The following is a 19,968-nucleotide window of genomic DNA, read 5'->3' on the forward strand; positions in this document are numbered from 1 at the left end:
GTCAGTAATGAGTTCCTTGGTTTTGTCAGCATTGAGAGCTGGGTTGTTCTCAGTGCACCATTTTTCCAGGTCTTCCACCTCCCGTCTGTAATCTGTTCATCGCCATCTGAGATTCGACCGACTATGGTGGTGTCATCAGCAAACTTGTAAATGGCATTAGTCTGGTATTTGGTGACGCAGTGAGTACAGTAGGGGGCTGAGTACGTACCCCTGGGGGAGGCCCCAGTGTTGAGAGTTAGTGAGGATGAAATATTGTCCCCAAACCTCACTAATTGTGACCTGTGGGTCAGGAAACTGAGGATCCAGTTGCAGAGAATGGGGCTTAGTCTGAGATCACTAAGTTTAGTAATCAGTCTCGAGGGGATAATAGTGTTGAAGGCTGAACTGTAGTCAATGAGTTCTTTCATAGATGTTCTTGGTGTCAAGATGTTCTAGGGAGGAGTGAAGGGCAAGTGATATGGCATCTGACATGTATCTGTTGGTCCGATAGGCAAATTGGAGTGGATCAAGAGTAGTGGGGAGGCTGGAGTTGATTAGATTAGATTAGATTAGATTAGATTAGATTACTTACAGTGTGGAAACAGGCCCTTCGGCCCAACAAGTCCACACCGCCCCGCCGAAGCGCAACCCAACCACACCCCTACATCTACCCCTTACCTAACACTACGGGCAATTTAGCATAGCCAATTCACCTGACCTGCACATCTTTGGACTGTGGGAGGAAACCGGAGCACCCGGAGGAAACTCACGCAGACACGGGGAGAATGTGCAAACTCCACACAGTCAGTCGCCTGAGGCGGGAATTGAACCCAGGTCTCTGGAGCTGTGAGGCAGCAGTGCTAACCACTGTGCCACCGTGCCAGGAACAGCCAGGAACAGCCTTTCAAAGCACTTCATGACCCACTGAAGTTACTGTGTAGTAGTCGTTGAGACATGCTGCATGAGCCTTCTCAGACACAGGGATGATGTTGGCCCTCTTGAAACAGGCAGGGACAGTGGCCTGCTGCAGGGAGAGGTTGAAGATGTCCGAGAAGACCTCTGCCAGTTGATCTGCACATGCTCTGAGTGCATGGCCTGGTACTCTGTCTGGTCCCATTGCTTTCCTTGGATTCACATGTGGGAAAACTGATCTGACCTCTGATACAGTGACTGTTGAGATAGGTTCGTCAGGACTTGTCAGAATAGATGTTACCTCTCTGCCGAAACTCTGCTTAAAACAAGCATAGAGGCATTGGGATGATCTGGGAGGGATATGTCATTGTCTGCTATCTTGCACTGTCTCCTTTTAGAACCTGTGATGTCATTCAGTCCTTGCCATAGTTGCCAGGTGTCTGTCTGGGTCTCTAGTTTGGATTGGTGTTGGAACTTGGCTGTCTTAATGTCTCTGCGAAGGTCATACTTGGATTCCTTATTTGAGTGGGTCTCCTGATCTGAAGGCCTCGCACCTGGTTTTTAGCAGGTTCTGTATGTCCTGATTCATCCAGGGTTTCCTGTTGGGGAACACCCAGATTTTCTTCCTCAGTATGCAGTCCTCCACACACTTGCTGATAAAGTCTGTGACAGTGATAGTGTACTTGTCCAAGGTACCTGTGGCCTGTTTGAACACGGCCCAATCAGCCGATTCCATATAGCACCGGAGTTGATCCTCTGCCTCCTCCGACCAGCACTTGACCTGTATCCACGAGGGGGTCTCCTGCTTGAGCTTTTGCTTGTAAGCCGGGAGAAGAACCATGGCATTGTGGTCAGAATTCCCGAAATGAGGGCGGTGGACGGTAGGCATCCTTCACAGTGGTGTAGCAGTGGTCGGACCCCTGGTGGGGCAGGTAATGTTCTGGTGGTACTTGGGCAGCACCTTCCTTAGATTGGCTTGATTGAAGTCACCAGTTACAATAAACAGGGCCTTGGGGTGTTCTGTCTCCAGGGTGGAGTACAGCACATCCAGAGCTTCCTCAACCTTTGCTTGTGGTGGTATGTACACAGCAGTTAGTATAGCATAGTATAGTGTAGAATACTTTCCAAAAATTGAAATACGCCACAACTTTCTATGCTGCAAGTTACAATCCCAAAAACGCTAATAAAATTGTTAAATACAATTTTCCTTTCATAAATCATATTGCAATCTAATTACTACATCATAGATTCCAGGATTTCACCAACCAGTGAGGATGGCCTTTAGTTCCTTGTTTTCTGTTCTGTTCTGTTTTTCTGTTCCCTGTCCTTTATAAAATAGTGGTGTTCGAGAATGTAGAGAATTTTGGAAGATCAATTTCTTAAAAGCTTCACTCCAATGTCAGCTTTTGATTTGGGCTTAATACCTCCTGAGGACACAGTTCAGCCCAACTTGCAAAATTTAAAACGTTTACATAGTAGCAGATACTGAGCATCATAGGAATATTAAATTATCATTTGTTGCCTGTATCAGATTAATTCAGGCACCATGTCTGAAATCTAATCATGTCATAAAACAAAGCTAAACGACCTCTGAAGAGCTGCATTTAGGTCAGTTTGACCATTTGTGACACGTTGTAGCCAGGTCCTCCCTGACGTTCCTGAGCATGTTGGGGGAGTGATAGGCTTGCTATTCTGAAAGGATAACCTGGACAAGAGGTTTCCTTCAGACGTATTTCTTGTTTTCTACCTTGTTGATGCCTTTCAGTAGATTAGTTGTTTGATTAATCTCTTGTCCAGCAGTAATTTTTCATACAGGTCAGAGAAGAAAGAAAAATTCCATCTTTCACAACTGTCACAACACAACAATCATTTTGTGCTCAGCGATCAGATAAATGACCAGGAACCCTTTTGTTTTTAATGTCGATTGACATGTGGTGACAGATCTTCACTCACAAGGGAATTGCACTGATCTGTGAAGAATGAAGAATCTCTAAAAAGTTTTTTTCCTGTCCATATGAGAGAGGAGATGGGACCTTAGTTTAACGTCTAATCCAAAACACAGCACCTCCGACACTGCAGCATTCCCTTGGTAATGGTACCAGAGTGTCAGACTAGATTCTGTACTTGAGTTCAAGTATTAGCTTCAGGCTGACAACCTACTGCTTCATGGTTGTCACCTGTAGCTTCTCTGCTTTTGGCTGTTTATTCCCATTGTGAAAACTGTAGCCACAATCTTTTGTTTCTGCGTATATTTTCAGATCGTCCCGGAGTACAGAACCGTGTTCAAGTGGAGCGTATTCAAGATGGGTTGTCTGAAACTCTTCAGTCATACATCCGAGCCAAACATCCTCCTCCAGGTAATCGGTTATTGTATCCGAAGATGATCCAGAAGTTGACAGACCTCCGAAGCCTGAGCGAGGAACATTCCAAACAGTTCCAGTCTCTGACCTTTAATCCTGATTGTAACACACACCTTACACCACTTGTGCTTGAGGTATTTAGCAATGATGTTGATCAGTGAACCACTTTCTTTTGTTGCAAACATTTAGGTTCACACAGGGTAGCAGGCTTGATGCACACACAGCGTTTCCTTTGAAAAACTGGGTTTCCAACTATCAAATGATACTCTGAAGTACTTTCTGAATTGTTTTGGACCAGTGATCTAAAGAGAGGAGGGATGGGGTGGTAATTGCAGTTTGTAAAGGAATTTCCACTTGTACAGATATTTTACGATGTAGCAATAACAATGGAAAGTAAAAGTGATAGTTTTCCCTATCACTTCATTTGTACCTGAAACATGAGAACAAGGGCAACATTTTAAGCATCTAGTGAATATATTTGATGAATGTAAACAAAGTACATCTGATCTTTGAATTTAACACTCAAAATAGGTGATGTCATCCTCTTAACGTTTCCGTGTTACATGTACACATGCAGTAATTGCAGGGTAAATGACCATTTTTGCCAATCTTAGCATTTTTACAGTTTTCTTAATATTTATGAAATGATTTTAGATAATCTGAAAATGCAGTTGGCAGGGATAATGAGTAAATGTTATCAGTGGCAGAAATTCCAGCAATGTCCATGCCAAAAGCAGGCACTAAACTACTACAAGAATCAAGTACACCTTCAGAGGCCTTCGTCTGTTGGTGTCCTACTTCCTGCTGCCCCAGAAAGGATTCCCTGCTTGGTCTTCGAGTGTTCATGACATGTTACTCACTAGAAGTGATAGACAAGGATCTGATGAATTGGCCATCATCATGACCTGCACAACTGAAGACTTGTGGATTAAAATTAGACAAATAGCATGTAATCAGGAAGTTGTAATCACCATCACTCCACTATGTTCACATATGCCTTTGGGAATGAGGGCAGTTTTCAATGGTCTTTTCACAAAACTATGTAAGCACATATTTATTTCTTGGTCTTTTTTGGAAGTCAATTCAGGTTCCAGAACTCTGCAGTGATGACATTTGGAGTCCCTCACTGGCACCATTCACATTAATTCATTGAAAACCTGGGGTTGTAGAAGCAAAGAATTAGGATTTCTTAAACTATAAATAACTTAGATTGTCATTGAATCTGATCATGTGTCACACCTGCTGTGTTGAGCCTTTTTCTTGTTTTCAAGGTTTTTATTTGAAAATTACAAGGTAGAGCTCCTGATTTGGGAATTTGTGCAGGGAATAGTTCAATCATAAAATCCACGTTTTGTGTTCAATCCCTGGTCTGTACTGAGGCAGTGGTCTCTGCCAGTTTGGATGTAAGGGTATTGCATTCAGTGTTGGCACTCTTGGAAAAAGGTGGGGGAAATCAACATAGGTGCTTGATCCTGGCCATTACACACTCCTGCTGGAAGAGCACAGGATTGGGCAAAGACGCAATGTGGCTTGGTTGACACCATAGTGGTGGAATTTCTTGTTAACATTCACCATATAGGTTCCTACCTGAAGAATAGTTACTTGAGGTACCTCTGGAATTGTATTTCCACACGAGTTAACACCTTCTGAAGAGGGATGTAAATTTTTGGAAAAAGGAAAAAAAAGATGCAAGTTGCATTTGGAGAACCCATTGGTACGAAACTGATTCTCTTACACCAGACTTTACAATGTGTCGGAAATGCTGCAGTGACATCAATCTGACCTGAAGTACAGCTCTTAATGTCTGTATATTGCACAATATGCGTACAACTATCTGTACAACAGTTGTGGTACTTATGTCTGTGAACAATTCACTGTGTGTCCCATTTTTTTATTCAACCAGAATTCATGTACAGCAGCAGCCATTTTATGCACTTATTCTCTGGAAGCAAGTAACATTGTTTCATACTCAGGAAATCCGCATTCCCTTCAGGTTGTAAAGAAATAGAAATGTTTAAAACTGCATTTAAAAATGTTTTACTGCATTGACCAGTGTGGTTGTATTAACATTGTATTCCATTTGGTGCTGAATCCAGATCTGGGCAGGTTGAAAATATACTTCTTTGACGCCAATGGTGTCACTTACAAACAGGTCACATGGAGATCTGGAATTTTACTCATTGCAAAAGACAATCCTTCCCACCTAGTGTCCCTAACTGGTTGATGCTTTTGTGGATGTTCTGTACTGGGGGTAAACTTGTATTTCATTTCAGAAAGCAAGTTATAGAAGTGCTGATTCTTACTGCCTTAAACGTATGCAATAGATGGATAAAGAACTCTGAAGTGAAATAGAAAATTGAGTAGCACTTGCAAGTGACATTCAGGAGTGTTTTTACTTGACTAAATGAACAAGCAGCACTTATACAGAAATAAGCCAGATTGTTTTAAAGGATTATTGAGACAAAAGATGAGTTGCATAAGTGTTTCTAAAGTGAGGATTGCAACCCTGGAGAAGTGATTAAATGTAGCTGGGTAAAAGCAGATACTGGTATGTACATCACATTGTTATTTACACAAAAGTATACCATGTTTAGACAGGATTTTGTCTTCTAAAGGGTTTCTACATTTGTCTAAGTTGTCAGATGTGAGCACTGGCTCCTTTGTCACTAATGAAGCTTGCCCAATTATACGTTTTGATGGCTGGGCACTGTTTACCCAGATTCTAGCGCACAAGTGCGGAGAGACCTGCCTGAGCCATCTACTAGTCGCTGAGAATGTATGATTACCTCTTTATCTGGCCTTGAACCTGGACATTCTGGGATAAGAAAAACAGATCTACCAAATGGAAATAAGGAAAATGAAATTATATTTTGTAAATGTAGTTTTAGCTTATTACACAAAATAGAAGCTATATTTCACAGAGGTTTGTAAATTACTGTTGAAAGACAATTGGGTTATTTTGGTGGCTGCATCCCACCTCCCAAAAAATTCAGTGGCTTTATTTGTAAGCCTGGTTCTGTTGATATAAACATGTCAGTTTGAGATTGGTGTTGTACAAAGGCTTGTTCTCGATTTGTGATAGTGGCATCTTGCTATATTATACAAGGCTTGCTTGAAAGCAAGGTAATTAGTTTGTGCTGAAGATGGACAATGCTGTGCAGTTAATTATAGTACTCTGTCACTTTCACTTTAACATCCTCTTCATGTGTATATCAGGTTGTTCCTAATCGGCTGACTTAATCTACTATCTTTTGACACTTCTCCCCCAAAAGTTCCACAACCTTTTTCCTGTTTTGTTTTTTAAAGTGAACTGATAACAGCATTTATAAGCCAGGCACTGCATACGCTTCTGTTTTTCTGAACATTTTATCTAGTTATCTTGGTCTGGTCAGGTCATTTATCTTTCAATTCTGACTTATTCGAGTACATCAAATGTTCACAATCAGGCCTTGGAGGAATGTCTATATTGCATCATTCCATGAAATGCAAGTGAACTGTCGCAGAAATGGTCTTGTACTTGAAATTAAACTGAGCAGGATAAACAGTGATGGGTGAATGTATGACTTATTATTAGAGGTTTAATTGTGAGAAATAAATTTCCTGAAGGAATTGTGGAGTCTGAAACCACACCGATTTTAAGTTCTCTCTGAATGAATGAGTTAAGATGGGTCAAATGGTCTTCCTTGGGCATGATTTTACAGTCCCATGGTGATGACAAACAACGTCCTATGTAGACAGAGTCCTCATGTACACAAAATCCTGTGCCAGACTGGTGCACTTGAGATGGATGGACTTCACCATAAACCTCCACAGTGCCTCAGGAAATACCAACACAGGGGACACACCTCCTATTGGTAAAGGTTGAGCTGCCTTTGCAGTGATTCATGATGCACTGGATCTATGCCTAGTTGAGCAGGGTTGTGTGTACTTCACAGGATGTTGAACCTGCTCCTCCAAACTACCCACTATTATCATTGAACAGAGAAGCCCGGGGGTAGGTTAAGAATCATTTCAGATATAGAGTCATACAGCATGGAAACAATCCAACCAGTCCACGCTGACCATAATCCCAAACTAAACTAGTCCCACCTGCCTCCATTTGGCCCATATCCCTCCAAACCTTTCCTGTTAATGTACCTTTCAATGTCTTTTAAACGTTGTAACTGTATCCACATCCACCACTTCCTCAGGAAGTTCATTCCACACACAAACCACTCCCTGTGTAAAGAAAATTGCCCTCATGTCTTCTTTAAATTTTTCTCCTCTCAACTTAAAAATGTGCCCCCTAATTTTGAACTCCCCAATTTAGGGAAAAGATCTTTGCTATTCACCTTATCTATGCCCATCCTGATTGTATAAACCTCTCTAAGGTCACCCCTCATTCTCCTACACTCTGGTAAGCTGGCAGTGGAGTAGCACTTCTGAGCATGCAGATCCTCTACTCTGTCTGTTTCTTTTCCCTCTTTTTTTTACTTACCTCTTGTTGAAGAGCTTAATCATGGTGATGGCATTGACGGTGACACGTGAGCCCAGTGTAGACTCGAATGGACCCAGCAGGGCAGACTCATGGCAGCAACATTTGTGGCATGTTTGGGTTCCCAACAACGTCTGCATCATCGATATGGTCCTAGCGCCGACTCGTGGCTGCTGCGGTGGAGCCGAGTTTGGGTTCCCAGGAGCATCTGCATCCAGCACAGATTCATGGAGGTAGAGGCAGGTTTGGCATCATCAACGGCTGCATCGGTGAGGTGGGCTCAATGTGGACACATGGCAGCAGTGGAGCAGATTTGGGTCACCGATGCCACCTGCATTGGTGAGGTTCATCAAGAACTCATGGTGATGAGGGCGTTAGTAGAGGTACCAGGTCACCAGGCCCGTGGTGGAGCACTAAACAAGAAGAACTGTAAAGTCGAACACTTTATTTTGTCATTTTCTCCCTTTATATTCTATGTTTTGGTTTATTTTTCTGTGTTTTAAGATGGCACCAGAGAGTGGCGACACTATACAACACTTTTCTCTGTATTTTGTAATAACATACACATGACAATAAATAAATAAATCAAATTCAATTAAAAAAGTCCCAGCCTCTCTCTATAACTCAAACCCTCCAGTCCTGGCAACGTCCTGGTAAATCTTTCCCGAACCCTCTCCAGCTTAATAATATCCTTCCTATAACAGGGTAACTGCACACAGAAGAAGCCTCACTAAAGTCCTGTACAACCTCAATATGACATCCCAACTTCTATACTCAAAGGTCATGTTTCCTGTCATTGAACAGACCCATTGTAGGACATGCAACAATTGCCAGAAATTCACTAAATTATTCAGTCTAGGTTTAGCTTCTCTTTCTCTCTCTTGCTTCTCCCTTTCTTGTTCACCATCTCTCTCATTTTCCCCCTCTCTAGCTTTATCTCTCTCATGTTATCTTTCAAACTGCTGTCATACTTGGGCTGTCCCACCTGGGATTCTGATTAGTTCAAAAGTTATGAAATTTGTGATTAATTTTAAGGTCCACCATTGTACTCCTAATTACGGATTGTTTCAGTATGAGTTCTGTCAGTGAAGACTAATATTCTGTTTTATTGGCCCTCTGGCTAATCTGAGTGAAAAGCTATATCACAATGTCCATTCAAGAACAGGCAGTTATTGGGTGTCACAGGATTTGGAATCCTCACTGAGTATAAATGTTTATCAGATGGAGATCTCTGAGCATATTTCATTCTAGATCATGTCTGTTTTTTCAGGCAAAAAGTGAGCATTGAGTTATAAATTGCTGTTTGAATTAACTTCAAAAAATGACTTCAGTGAAAAGAATATCCTCTGGTTACTGTGTGATGCGGTAAAACCCAGATGTCAGCAGGCAGTGAGACAGGGGTGAGACAGGTCTATTAGACAAGGAATTTGCAGATCGCATGAGGATTTTGTATGGATCCACAGAAATAAGGCTGGGAGTAAAAGAACGTTTGCAGGTGTGGCTAGGTGTCTTAAGAGGCCCTGCAGAGTATCTGGGTGTTAATTATATGTTCTTGAAACCCTTCAACAGTGAAAGGGAAGAGTTATAATTGCAATTTTTTAAAACTTATGGTTGATTCCTATTGCCTTGTTTGACCCTGATGCACTGAATCAGCACATCTCCTTCTGCTGAAAGATGCAGTTTGAAGGTTTCCATAAGTCAGACCCTTTCAACGCCTTCCTTGCCTGCTTCACATGGCCAAGTGGTACTTCAACAACGACTTCAGATGATTTTCACTCTTCCTTGCTGAAACAAAAGTTGCTCAGTGGTGTTTGGCTCTTTAAGCTGCTGCAGCTATTTAAACCCATCAAGAGAATCCAACTTCCTGCTGCAAATTAGCAAACTCCCAATCCAAAGGTGATTCAAGTGCAGGCATGACCCCGAAATTTCTAATGATGCTCATCCTGAACATTTGGGGGACTTATTAAATCAGCACTTGAAACAGTGAACTCATTGAATTAAGTCTACTTTCTTCCAATTTCTGCACTCATCATTTGAGTTTCACTTGCATTTTGGTTTTTTTTGGCTGTTCATAATTTTTAAATTTCCAGATTCTTTCTATCCTGTCAAATTACTAAAGCAGGATTTATTTCTTCTATTTTATTTGGTTTCACATTTGTATATCTCTGTTTGCTTTTTCTCTATCTCTCCATTGATTCACCAGTTTAATCCATAAATGGGGGTGAGGAGTATATTAGCCATGATCGAATGGCAGAGCAGACTCGATGGGCCGAATAGCCTAATTCTGCTCCTACATACGAACTTACCAACTAGTTAACTTTTCTTTCTCCAAACCAGTCAGCAATGCCTTTCTGGTTTGATTTTATTGCATCTGAATGTCCTGAACTTTGATATTGTTGACATTGGTAATTTAACGGGCTGAACGTTATCATGCCTTTGTGGCAGGTATGGAGGCAGCAAGCTGATACAAAAGCAAGAAGCAATGTCAGGACATTACCTTGGCTGTCACACTTTCTAGGGCATTTCCTAGCTGCATGCAGGAGGTAGGCTGCAATGCAGATCAACTGCCTACAACATGGAGGCGAGCAACTAACTTCCACAACTCAGGACAATTACAGACCAATATACTGACTCAGCTAACAGGATAACTCCCATCACAAGGGGTGACTACCGGGGTGGCCTTCCTGTAGCAATCCAGGATACCATCAGAGCTAGTGGTTCCATGGCGTTGGTGGGGGGGTTGGGGGATGGAATCATGGATGGTATTCCATACAAACATATAAATTGTGAGCAGGAGAAGCCACTTGGTGATACAAGTCTGCTTTGCCATGCAATAAGATCATGGCTGATCTGATTATTCCACAATCCCACCTATCCTTGATAGTCTTTCACCCCCTTGTTTATCAAAAATCTATTCACTCTGCCTTAAAAGACCCTGCTTCAACCGTCTTTTTAAAAAAAATTCATAAACTGGATGAGGGCATCACTGATTAGTTAGTGCCCAGCTCTAATTACCCAAAGAGTCAACCACATTGCTGTGGGTCTGGAGTCACATGTGGACCAGACCAGGTAAGGATGGCAGTTTCCCTCCATAAAGGACATTAGTGAACCAAATGGGTTTTTCCAACAATCATTTCATGGTCATCATTAGACTCTTAATTCCAGATTTTTATTGGATTCAAATTCCACCATCTGCCATGACAGGATTCAAACCTGCGTCTCCTGAATGTTACCTGGGTCTCTGGTTTAACAGTCCAGTGATAATACCACTAGGCCATTACCTCCCCCTTTTTGATGAAGAGAGTTCCAAAGTGTCTCAACTCCCTGAGAGGAAACCTTTCTCCTGATCTCTGTTATAAATGTTATAAACTTTCAAGAATTTCCCATAAGAGGAAATGTTTCAATCAATTGCCTCTTACTTTTCTAAACTCTATTGGATACAAGCCTAGCCTGTCCAAACTTTCCTCGGAGGACACCCAACCTATCCCAGACATTAGTAATCCTTCCCTCAACTACTTCCAACGTATTTATACCCTTGGTTTAAATGAGGTGACTAATGTTGTACACAGTACTCCAGATAGGGTCTCACCTGTGCCTTCTATAAGTGCAACATACCCCCCCCCCCCCACCAGCTTTGTGTACCCTTTCACTTGGAATAAGTGACAACATTCTCTTAGCTTTCCAATTACTCTGCATATTAACCTTTCACAACGTATGCAGCAGGACACCCAGATCAATCTGTTTCTTTTTTATTCTTGCTGCCAAAATGGAAAATTCCACTTTTTCCCATTTAATCTATGTTTATCTCTTTGTGTCATCTTCACAGCTTGCAGAGAGGTTTTGTCTTTGTCACACGGGTGCTACTGCCCTTGGACATCTTTGTTGAGGTGTCCCAATGGTTTCCTGCCTGTTTCAACAATGTCCATTTTTCCTCATGATGCTGCTGAGGTTTTAAAGCCACCAGCCTTCTGACTGGGGCAAAGGCATCAATAGCCTGCCAGCTATCCTTACTCAGACAGTGGGTCCACACGTGGCCAATTAGAAGATCACTTGGTGTAAATTTGCAAGCCATTCCCACTGCCAGCACATGCAGATTTGAGGAACCCACTTTTCACCCCATTGTATGGGTCCTGAAACCCACTGTAAAGTTCAGCCTTGTATCTTTGCTCTGATTTGTTTGCATCTAGCTATATTGTGTCCCAATTTTCTGGTCAGTGGTCAGCCAAGGTTTCTTGCCACTGAGCTCAAAAGAAAACAGCCCACACAGATCAAGCGATCTCTGTGGTGGTAACTTCCCTTTCCTCACAGCAATTTAATCCTGACCTCAAGCAACGTCTTGGCATGCAGCTGCAAGCAGATAGGCAACCAATTAAATTGAAGTATTCACATGCAGCATAGCTGGAAATTGAAACCACTTAAAAAAATTTCACTTCTACATTTTCAGGCAGTCGACTAAATGTGATATATGGTGAGAGCTAAAATAAGATAAATGGACTTTTAAAGCAGATAATTTAAGAGGCATTTGGTCCTTTGTGCTTAATCGCCATTCAAGGAGATCATGGCTGTCCTTCTACCTCATCACCATTTTCCTGCGCTACCTCCATGTCCCTGGATATCGTTAATATCTAGACAACTATCAGTCTCTGTCTTTAATAAACTCAGTGAATGAGCCTCTACTGGCCTCTGTGGTAGGGAATTCCAAGGAATTGGCCCCTCTGATTGAAGAAAGTCTTCTTCATCTCAATCCTATGTTCGCTGCCCTTATCCCTAGACTGTGTTCCCTAGTTCTAACTCCCCCCCAAAGAAGGCCGGGGAAACATCCTTCCCACAAGGTTCTGTGTAATTGTCGTAAAAAGAAAAAGTATTTTGCTTTGAAAAACATGGATTTTTTCCCTCATTGTGAAAAAAATCTCACGCCGCAATTATGAAATTAGTTTTAAAGGAACAGCAAAGAGATTTAGTAGTGATTCAGCAGTTAGTATGTTGTTTAAAAATTTAGTTATGTATTATTCAGCAAGGTGTAATTTTTTGAAAGGCGTTTTGTAACGAGAAAACAGCATAAAAGTGGAAACTCTCATCAATTCAGAATTGCAATGGAGATTGTGGAAACCTCTATCAAGGAGCATACTTTCACTGACAGCAATGTTTGGATTTCCACATTATTTTACACATGACTAGACTCCCAACTTTACTGTCAGTTTCAGTGACTAAGTTCCTTGTCATTACTACAGCAAAATCTAGGCCATTTTATATTTGAAGAAAGTTATGAGAAAACAAAACAGTTACACTGCTTGACACTGGCACGTAATGTTATTAAGTGTATCTTACTGGCGGTGGTCTGACATGAAGTTTGCTTTCCTGTACTTTTACTCTGCAACTGTCTAGTGCCATCACCTATTTCTCAAGTGTATAAGTGAAGTTTTACAGTTTGCATTTTATGCAAATACTTAAAAAGCCAACTGTAAATCTAAAACTCATGGTTCAAATAGATTGAAGGAATCTGCATTACTATTAGCATTACTATAGTGATTTTGGGATAATGTAGGGGGACGAGCTAGTTCACAGGTCAGCGCAACATCGAGGGCCAAAGGGCCTATCCTATGTTCTAGGATAGCGCTTCTCTTCAAATTTTCTCTTTGCCTCAGCTTCTTTTTTTCTCTCTCCTGCCATGTTATACATGCTTGGCTGAGAGCCTAATGAACTCAGCAAATTTGACAAGTTGAGTAAATTGTTGATCTTGTTTGATTGACGTTTGATTATAAGACATTTTTTCTGTGCTTTTCTTTGTCAATGTCGCAAGAAATAATTACTTAGCAGTATAAAACTTAAACTGGCTAAAAGGACACAAGATGTTGAAGTCTTTCAAGTTGCACTCATCAGAATTAGAGAAAAAAACAATTGGGGGAGAAAAGAACACCAATTTACACACCATGAGAAGAGGCTGCTGATTGGTTGGGCCATCATTGGCAAGGCGAGGCAGCATGAACTGTCGATCTTCGTTCTCAGATTCAATTGGTCAGGGGATGCAGCAGATTGGCTGTCTCTACGAAAACAATGCAATGTATAGATAGATTCTTTGTGCCTACATAAAGCAAGGTCCTGTGTGTTCATACAAATAGCTTCGAGTACACACAAATGCATCACACTGTGACCTGACTCATATGTTAAGTAGTTTCCAGGTATAATTCTTAGCACAATCCAGATTATTTAATAAATTATTTCCAATAGCAGCATCGCATCTAATGATAGACACATTGTGCTGGGACTTGCAAGCATGGGCTGGTTGACCAACGAGTTTCACGAAAGCTAGGACAAAACACAGACGAACAAAGGCAGGTCTTCTAACCAGCCTACTTCAGCTTTTGCCTGCCTCCTTGGAGCAAAAATCATGCAATTCAGTGCTCTTGAAACCAAGGCGGATCTGTGGGTCATGAAACCTTTCAACTTGAGGGGTGGAAGGATGGCTCAGTGGTTAGTACTACTGTCTCCCAGCACCAGGGACCTGGATTTGATTCCAGTCTTGGGTGACTGTGTGGGTTTCCACCAGGTGCACCATTCCCTCCCACAATCCAAAGCTGTCCAGGTTCGGTGGATTTGCCAGGCTAAATGCAGTGTTATGGGGATAGAGTTTGGATGAGATGCTCTTTGAAGGTGTAGTGCAGACTCAATGGGCTGAACAGCCTCTTTCCACACTGTATGGATTCTGTTCTATTTGAGCTAACTTCCTATGAGCATATGAGTCAACATGCTTGAAACTAAATTAAAATCTAGCCCCTTGTCTCAAAACTGGTTTGAAGGTTTATCATTTTCTTTGCAATGGAATGAAAAAAATTGAAAAAAGGACTCCTGAATAATTTGTGGTGTAGGATGTTGATTGGTCACTCCAAAGTGTATCATTCCTTAACCAGTAAAAGCAGGAACTTACTTATTCTTACAAAAAAATTACAAATCTTTTGACACCTGATGCAAGACAAACTTGGTCAAGTTTTGGTCAAAATCCTTGTAGTTTCAGTGAGGTACTTGAACATGTCCCTTGAAAGTTTTAAGCTTCCAATAAACATCTTAAAATATGAGTTAAAGATAATATGTTATAAAAGCTCATAAACTGATAGCAATTTTAGCTGGTAAAGCATTTTTCAAAACATATCATTCAATTAACTTCTAAGGATTTAGGCTATTGCTGTTCAAAGGTTTACAGTAGGTAATATGCTACTATAACTGAGTGACTTATTTTCTTATGAACACTAGTATCTATTCATAACACTAATTAAAGTGGCATAAAAGGAGGGTTTTATCTGCCTCGGGTTTATTTGCACTTGACTGTACTTGCTTTCCTATGTATTTAGAGGAATCTGTAGTTGATGCAGCTTGAAAGCACAGGAGAACTTGCCCCACAAAATTCACTAACATTACCACAGGATGTACAGCTTAATGATTGGATTTTTATTATTAATTGGGAATCCCACATGTCAATTCGACTTTTTCTAAACAAATCCTTTAAGAAATTATATTCCAAGAATAGCTTTACATGTTTATGGAGTAATCCTTATAGGAACTTTGAGGCTCCAGATTTGCACAATACTCAGGTAGACCTTCCAGCTCCAAAAACATTGGAGAGTGAAGATTCAGCCAAATGCTTAAAGTGTAAAGTGTAGCCAATCTGGTTTAGACTTACAGAGGGTTTGTGGTATCACCAACACTTCAGTCATTCTTAATACCAGTGCATGTATGGTTAAACCATGTGGATGATTCTTTTCCAAAAAAAAGCATATCACTGTTGGAATGAGGGGTAGCTGGAAAGTGATTTTGAAAAAGGATGCTACTTTGAGAACTGTCTGTTGTAATGTTTGATTAATATTGGATTAATAACTTCCACTGCTAAGTTTTTCCTGCAGCTGTTCAGATCTCTACATTGAGTAGAGTTAGTGAAAGTCCAGAGTGTCTCTGGGAGAAGATCACCTACCTCCCATTAACTCCACAATCTGACCACTACCTCCTCCATCCCCCAAAATAAGTACTTGACTCTCCATGTTAAAACTTAAATGTAATTTTTCTGGGAACAGTGCCCACCTTGGACATGTGAGTGAGTTGGCATACTTGAAACTAAATGATCAAATATTACAACTTTGTCATTATGTTATGTTTGTGGAAACAGAACTTGCCTTATGAATGCCTCAGTGCTGCAGATAAAACAATTGTTACTGGCACTAGTATTTAATGGAGGTGACAGGCATGGCCTGCCAACTTAAATATCAGTCAGAGGCTAGCAGTTAGGAACTGGTCAGCAGTTGCCAGCAGGAGCAGTGGCTGCTCCAGGTAATGCCAACAACCATGGCCCACAATCAGTGAGGGACTTAGGCCACAGATCTGTGGCAACAGGAGGGGGGTTACGAAGCAGGGGATTTTGACAGCAAGAGTCAGGGTGACTGTCGGCAGGACATTTTCCCAGCGCTGCATCTCTCAACTGGGCCTTTGAACAATGGACTCCTCCTGGAGGCCCACAAACAAACCCTACAAGGTTTGAGTTTTGAGCATGCTGCATGATAATCATCCTGCCTCCTGTTGGGTGAATCCCAGTAGCGGCAGAATGTGGGCCTTTAGCAGCCATGAATTGATTAAATGACTCTCCACCTCCAAACCTGCCTCAGGGGAGGGTGTTAAATTCTACTCTGTGTGTTACTACAAAGAAGTTTTCAAAAAAAATTAAGACAAATAATGGATATTAACTACATAAAAATATTTAAGAGAATTGCTGCAAATACAATTGTGTTATCTTGAAGAGATGTTTTGTTAATGCACTTTATATAAAAATGTAAATAATCTATTGTAATTAGTATAGAGTTTAATTGATTTAATGATTTTCAATCTGTGTCTTAATGACCACAGGCTGATTAATAAGCAAGGCCTACGGCAAGTTCCACTGGTAAGTCCAGGGGTCTTGCTGAGACCAAGCTGGAAAACCTGTCTAAGAACAGTGGGGAGCTGGATTAGAAATGCCATTGGAGGGGAAGTGGGGGAGGGTGTTAAACCCTGTAGGTGGGAGAGCTCCTGATAGATCCAGGTGCCCCATCCCAGCCTACCACCACTCCATACAGGGAAAGCTGCCAAGCTGAACACTTGGCCTGTGCCTTTTGGGCTGCTGGTTAAATCCCAGCGACAGTGGCATGAGACCCTGAAGTGAGCATTATTTGACAGTAAGGGCCTTCATTGGCTCATTGATGTGTAGGCCACCCAATCTTCCTTCCCCACACTACTACTGGTAAAATGGGGCAGGGTAGGTGGATGGGCACAGTGCCTGCTGGAATTTACAGGCCCACCCACCTGGACAGCCACCAATGAGGAGGAGCATTAAATGAGATGGATTTAAATTACATCAGCCAAAATGGCCATCAAGGAGGGCGTCCTCATCATTGTTGTCAACTGTTTGAGTTATTGGGAGGTGATGGCGGGGGCGGGGGGGGGGATTCTTATGTAAGATATAATTTGTATACTTCTGGGGAATTGGAATCTAAAATGTACTGTCTTCACTGAATATTATTACTCCTATAACTTGTTACCTTTAAAATATCTTTTGAATATTAACTGAAGAACACCAAATATTTGTGTAATTCTTCAACAAGCTGGAGATGGAATGGGAGTTTCCCCGTCCTAGAAAAAGAACATTAAAATAGGCATCTTGTTCAAGTCACTTTCAATTTGATGATTATGTTTTTTTGCTTTGGATAGTTAGAGACATTTTGCATGATGCTTCTCTTGTAAAAAAAAGTGCTGATAACTTGCGCCTGGAATAAAAACCTTATTTTAGTCGACCGTGTTCATCAGGAAGAACCATTGATTAGCTTAAATCATTTATGTTATCATTTAGAGCAAGTGCAAATGATTTGAGGAACACACTTTCTCCTGCATTTGAGGTAAAGATGGAGAAGTGAAATATATGCCTGTTATTTCCTTCCCTTGTATATGTTTTTGCATTCTCACCTCAAATTGCAAGGTTGGTTCTCAGTAAATGTGCACTCACCCTTGTGTAGACTTGTTTATTGCATAAACCTGAAACAGCCTAATGGTTTTAGATTGTTTAAAAAAAATAGAGATTAATATTTGGTGAAGTATAATTGACATTATACATGCCAATACATCTTGATGTATCTGTGAATATCCATGAAAATTATAAATTATTGCTTTAACAATTTGAGATAGGTAATTTCCTTATTTGGAAATTCTGGAAAACATTTGAGTAATTTTGATGGATTTGCATAAAATAGAAATTAACACTTAGAATTCTGTTTCCAAGGTTTTACCAAACATGATAAAATAGTTTGGGGAGAGGAAACAGGTATCAGAAAAAAAATGCTTAAACACTGAAGGGAATCTGAAATTAGTTGCAGTGAGCATTGAAATTCATGTCCTGTGACACTGCTTAATGTGAAACATTTTCCTAAATACCTAAAGTTTTCTTGCATTTTATCTATACCTAGAATGAAAATCTCGAGGTCAATATGCACAAGTTGGATCTCAGCATGTTCCCACATCATGTTCTCATTATTTTTTGTAGTGGAGATTTTTAGTGTTAAATGCAAACAGAATGAAAAACTGTTGGAATATTCACAAAAATGTGAATAGGTTTTCAAGTGAATTGAAAATTCAGGGCTTCTTTTTTTTATTCCAGGGGTTCATGAGTTTGAATAGGATTGTTCAGCCACTGCAGTGAACCTGCCTGGCCTGACATGCGCTTCAGCCTTTTCATAGTATTTTTCATCAGAGCCTTCCTCCTATGTGAGGGGAAAACAACTAAAACCCAGGGTTGACAGTGATGCGATGGAGAGTCTGGTGATCATACCTTGTTAAAGCACAGCTTGTTTGTTTGATCTGATCAGGCTGTGTTTAACAATGCTGTTGTTCAATTTTCCAGCAACATTGAGATGTGTGAAATAATTCTTTTCTAACTAGGTCACCCTCCTAAAGAATTTCAGGATAAAGTAGCAACTAACAAGAATACTTTCCACTTTTTACCAGGACTTTGTATGTTAATTAAATATATCAACAGACTTTATGCAAACCTTATCTTGTATGTAGTTTCTGTTGAGTGAGAGTAATGGTTGGTTACCTGTAAGACTGACCAGTACTGAAAATCTCTCTCTATTAACCTTTTTAACCTATCAAATTCTGTGGCCTTTGCATTGGGAAAAAAAAGCTCATCGATAGTCAGTAGGCACTGTATGGTTCATGTGATGCAACCCTTGGTAACATTCAAATCACACAGGCCTCCACCAGATACATTTAATTATCAGGGAAACGTAATATGATCATTTTCTGCAGAGTTTGATTGTCCTGCTGAAAATAGGAAGTTCTATGTAATGTCCACAGTCTATATGGAGAAAGGTTTATTTGAAAACTCGAGTTTTTGGAACGTTGCTCCTTCATCAAGTGTAATGAGAGAGGAGGCATCTGACACAGAATTTATATGTAAAAGATCAAAGGGTCATACAACTGATGCGAATGTATTGAACTAACCTAAAATGGCTGACTCCCTCCTGTTAAATGTTTAATCAGTTAGAAAGGAGAAGCAGATTTTGATTAATTAAAATGCAAATCCCAGAATTCCTTTCAAGTCACTGGGGAACGGGGCAGTGATTTTTGACTTTGTCAAACCCAGTCCAACATTGGCATCTCCACATTATGTGGAGAAAAGTCAGCTTTATCCATCATGAGATTTGACAACAAAAATAACTTGGATGGATAATGTCCCCTTTCACATAACAGGAGATATTAAAACAGGTGCTCAAAAAGATTGGTTTTAAGGGATGTCTTAAAGGAGAAAAACAAGTCAGAGAGATTAAGGAGGGAATTCCAGAGTTTAGGACTTGCCAGCTGATAGCACATCCAGGAATGGAGCAACAATTACAACTGGCTGTTAAATATCATAGGTGGAACAAGACAAAGAATTTAGCAATAACCTACCTCATGCATAATGTGAAAGAATCAGAAATCTGCATTTGTGAGCACTGCCCTTAAGTGTACTGTTTGTAAATACATCAGACTATTATCAACCATTTTAGTATGCCCACAAGCCTTACGACAAAGGATAATGTAATTTTTTGAGATAGCAATACTGACACTTCAACTGCCATAGTCAGGCTTGCTTTTGCAGCTACTTAGGGTTAGGCAAATTAACTTCTGAGCTGTTATTTTATTTTTAAATGAAGCCCATGGAGTTCCATCAAAGTAGTACTCAATAATTTCACC

The 19,968-nt window shown here is 40.7% G+C and overlaps 1 protein-coding gene across 5 annotated transcripts in view; it reads left to right on the forward strand.

The window, feature by feature from the left end:
• The window catches only part of vdrb (vitamin D receptor b), a 319,754-nt gene extending 302,589 nt beyond the window's left edge, over positions 1-17,165 (forward strand). For all 5 annotated transcript variants that reach the window (XM_072567382.1, XM_072567385.1, XM_072567383.1 and 2 more), the window contains one exon: positions 3,150-17,165. In XM_072567382.1, the coding sequence (XP_072423483.1) occupies positions 3,150-3,412 (263 nt within the window). In that variant the 3' untranslated portion in view covers positions 3,413-17,165. The remainder of the gene's footprint in view (positions 1-3,149) is intronic.
• Positions 17,166-19,968: the final 2,803 nt, after the last annotated feature.

The sequence above is a fragment of the Chiloscyllium punctatum genome, chromosome X, assembly GCF_047496795.1.
Source record: "Chiloscyllium punctatum isolate Juve2018m chromosome X, sChiPun1.3, whole genome shotgun sequence".
NCBI classification, from domain to species: Eukaryota; Metazoa; Chordata; class Chondrichthyes; order Orectolobiformes; family Hemiscylliidae; genus Chiloscyllium; species Chiloscyllium punctatum.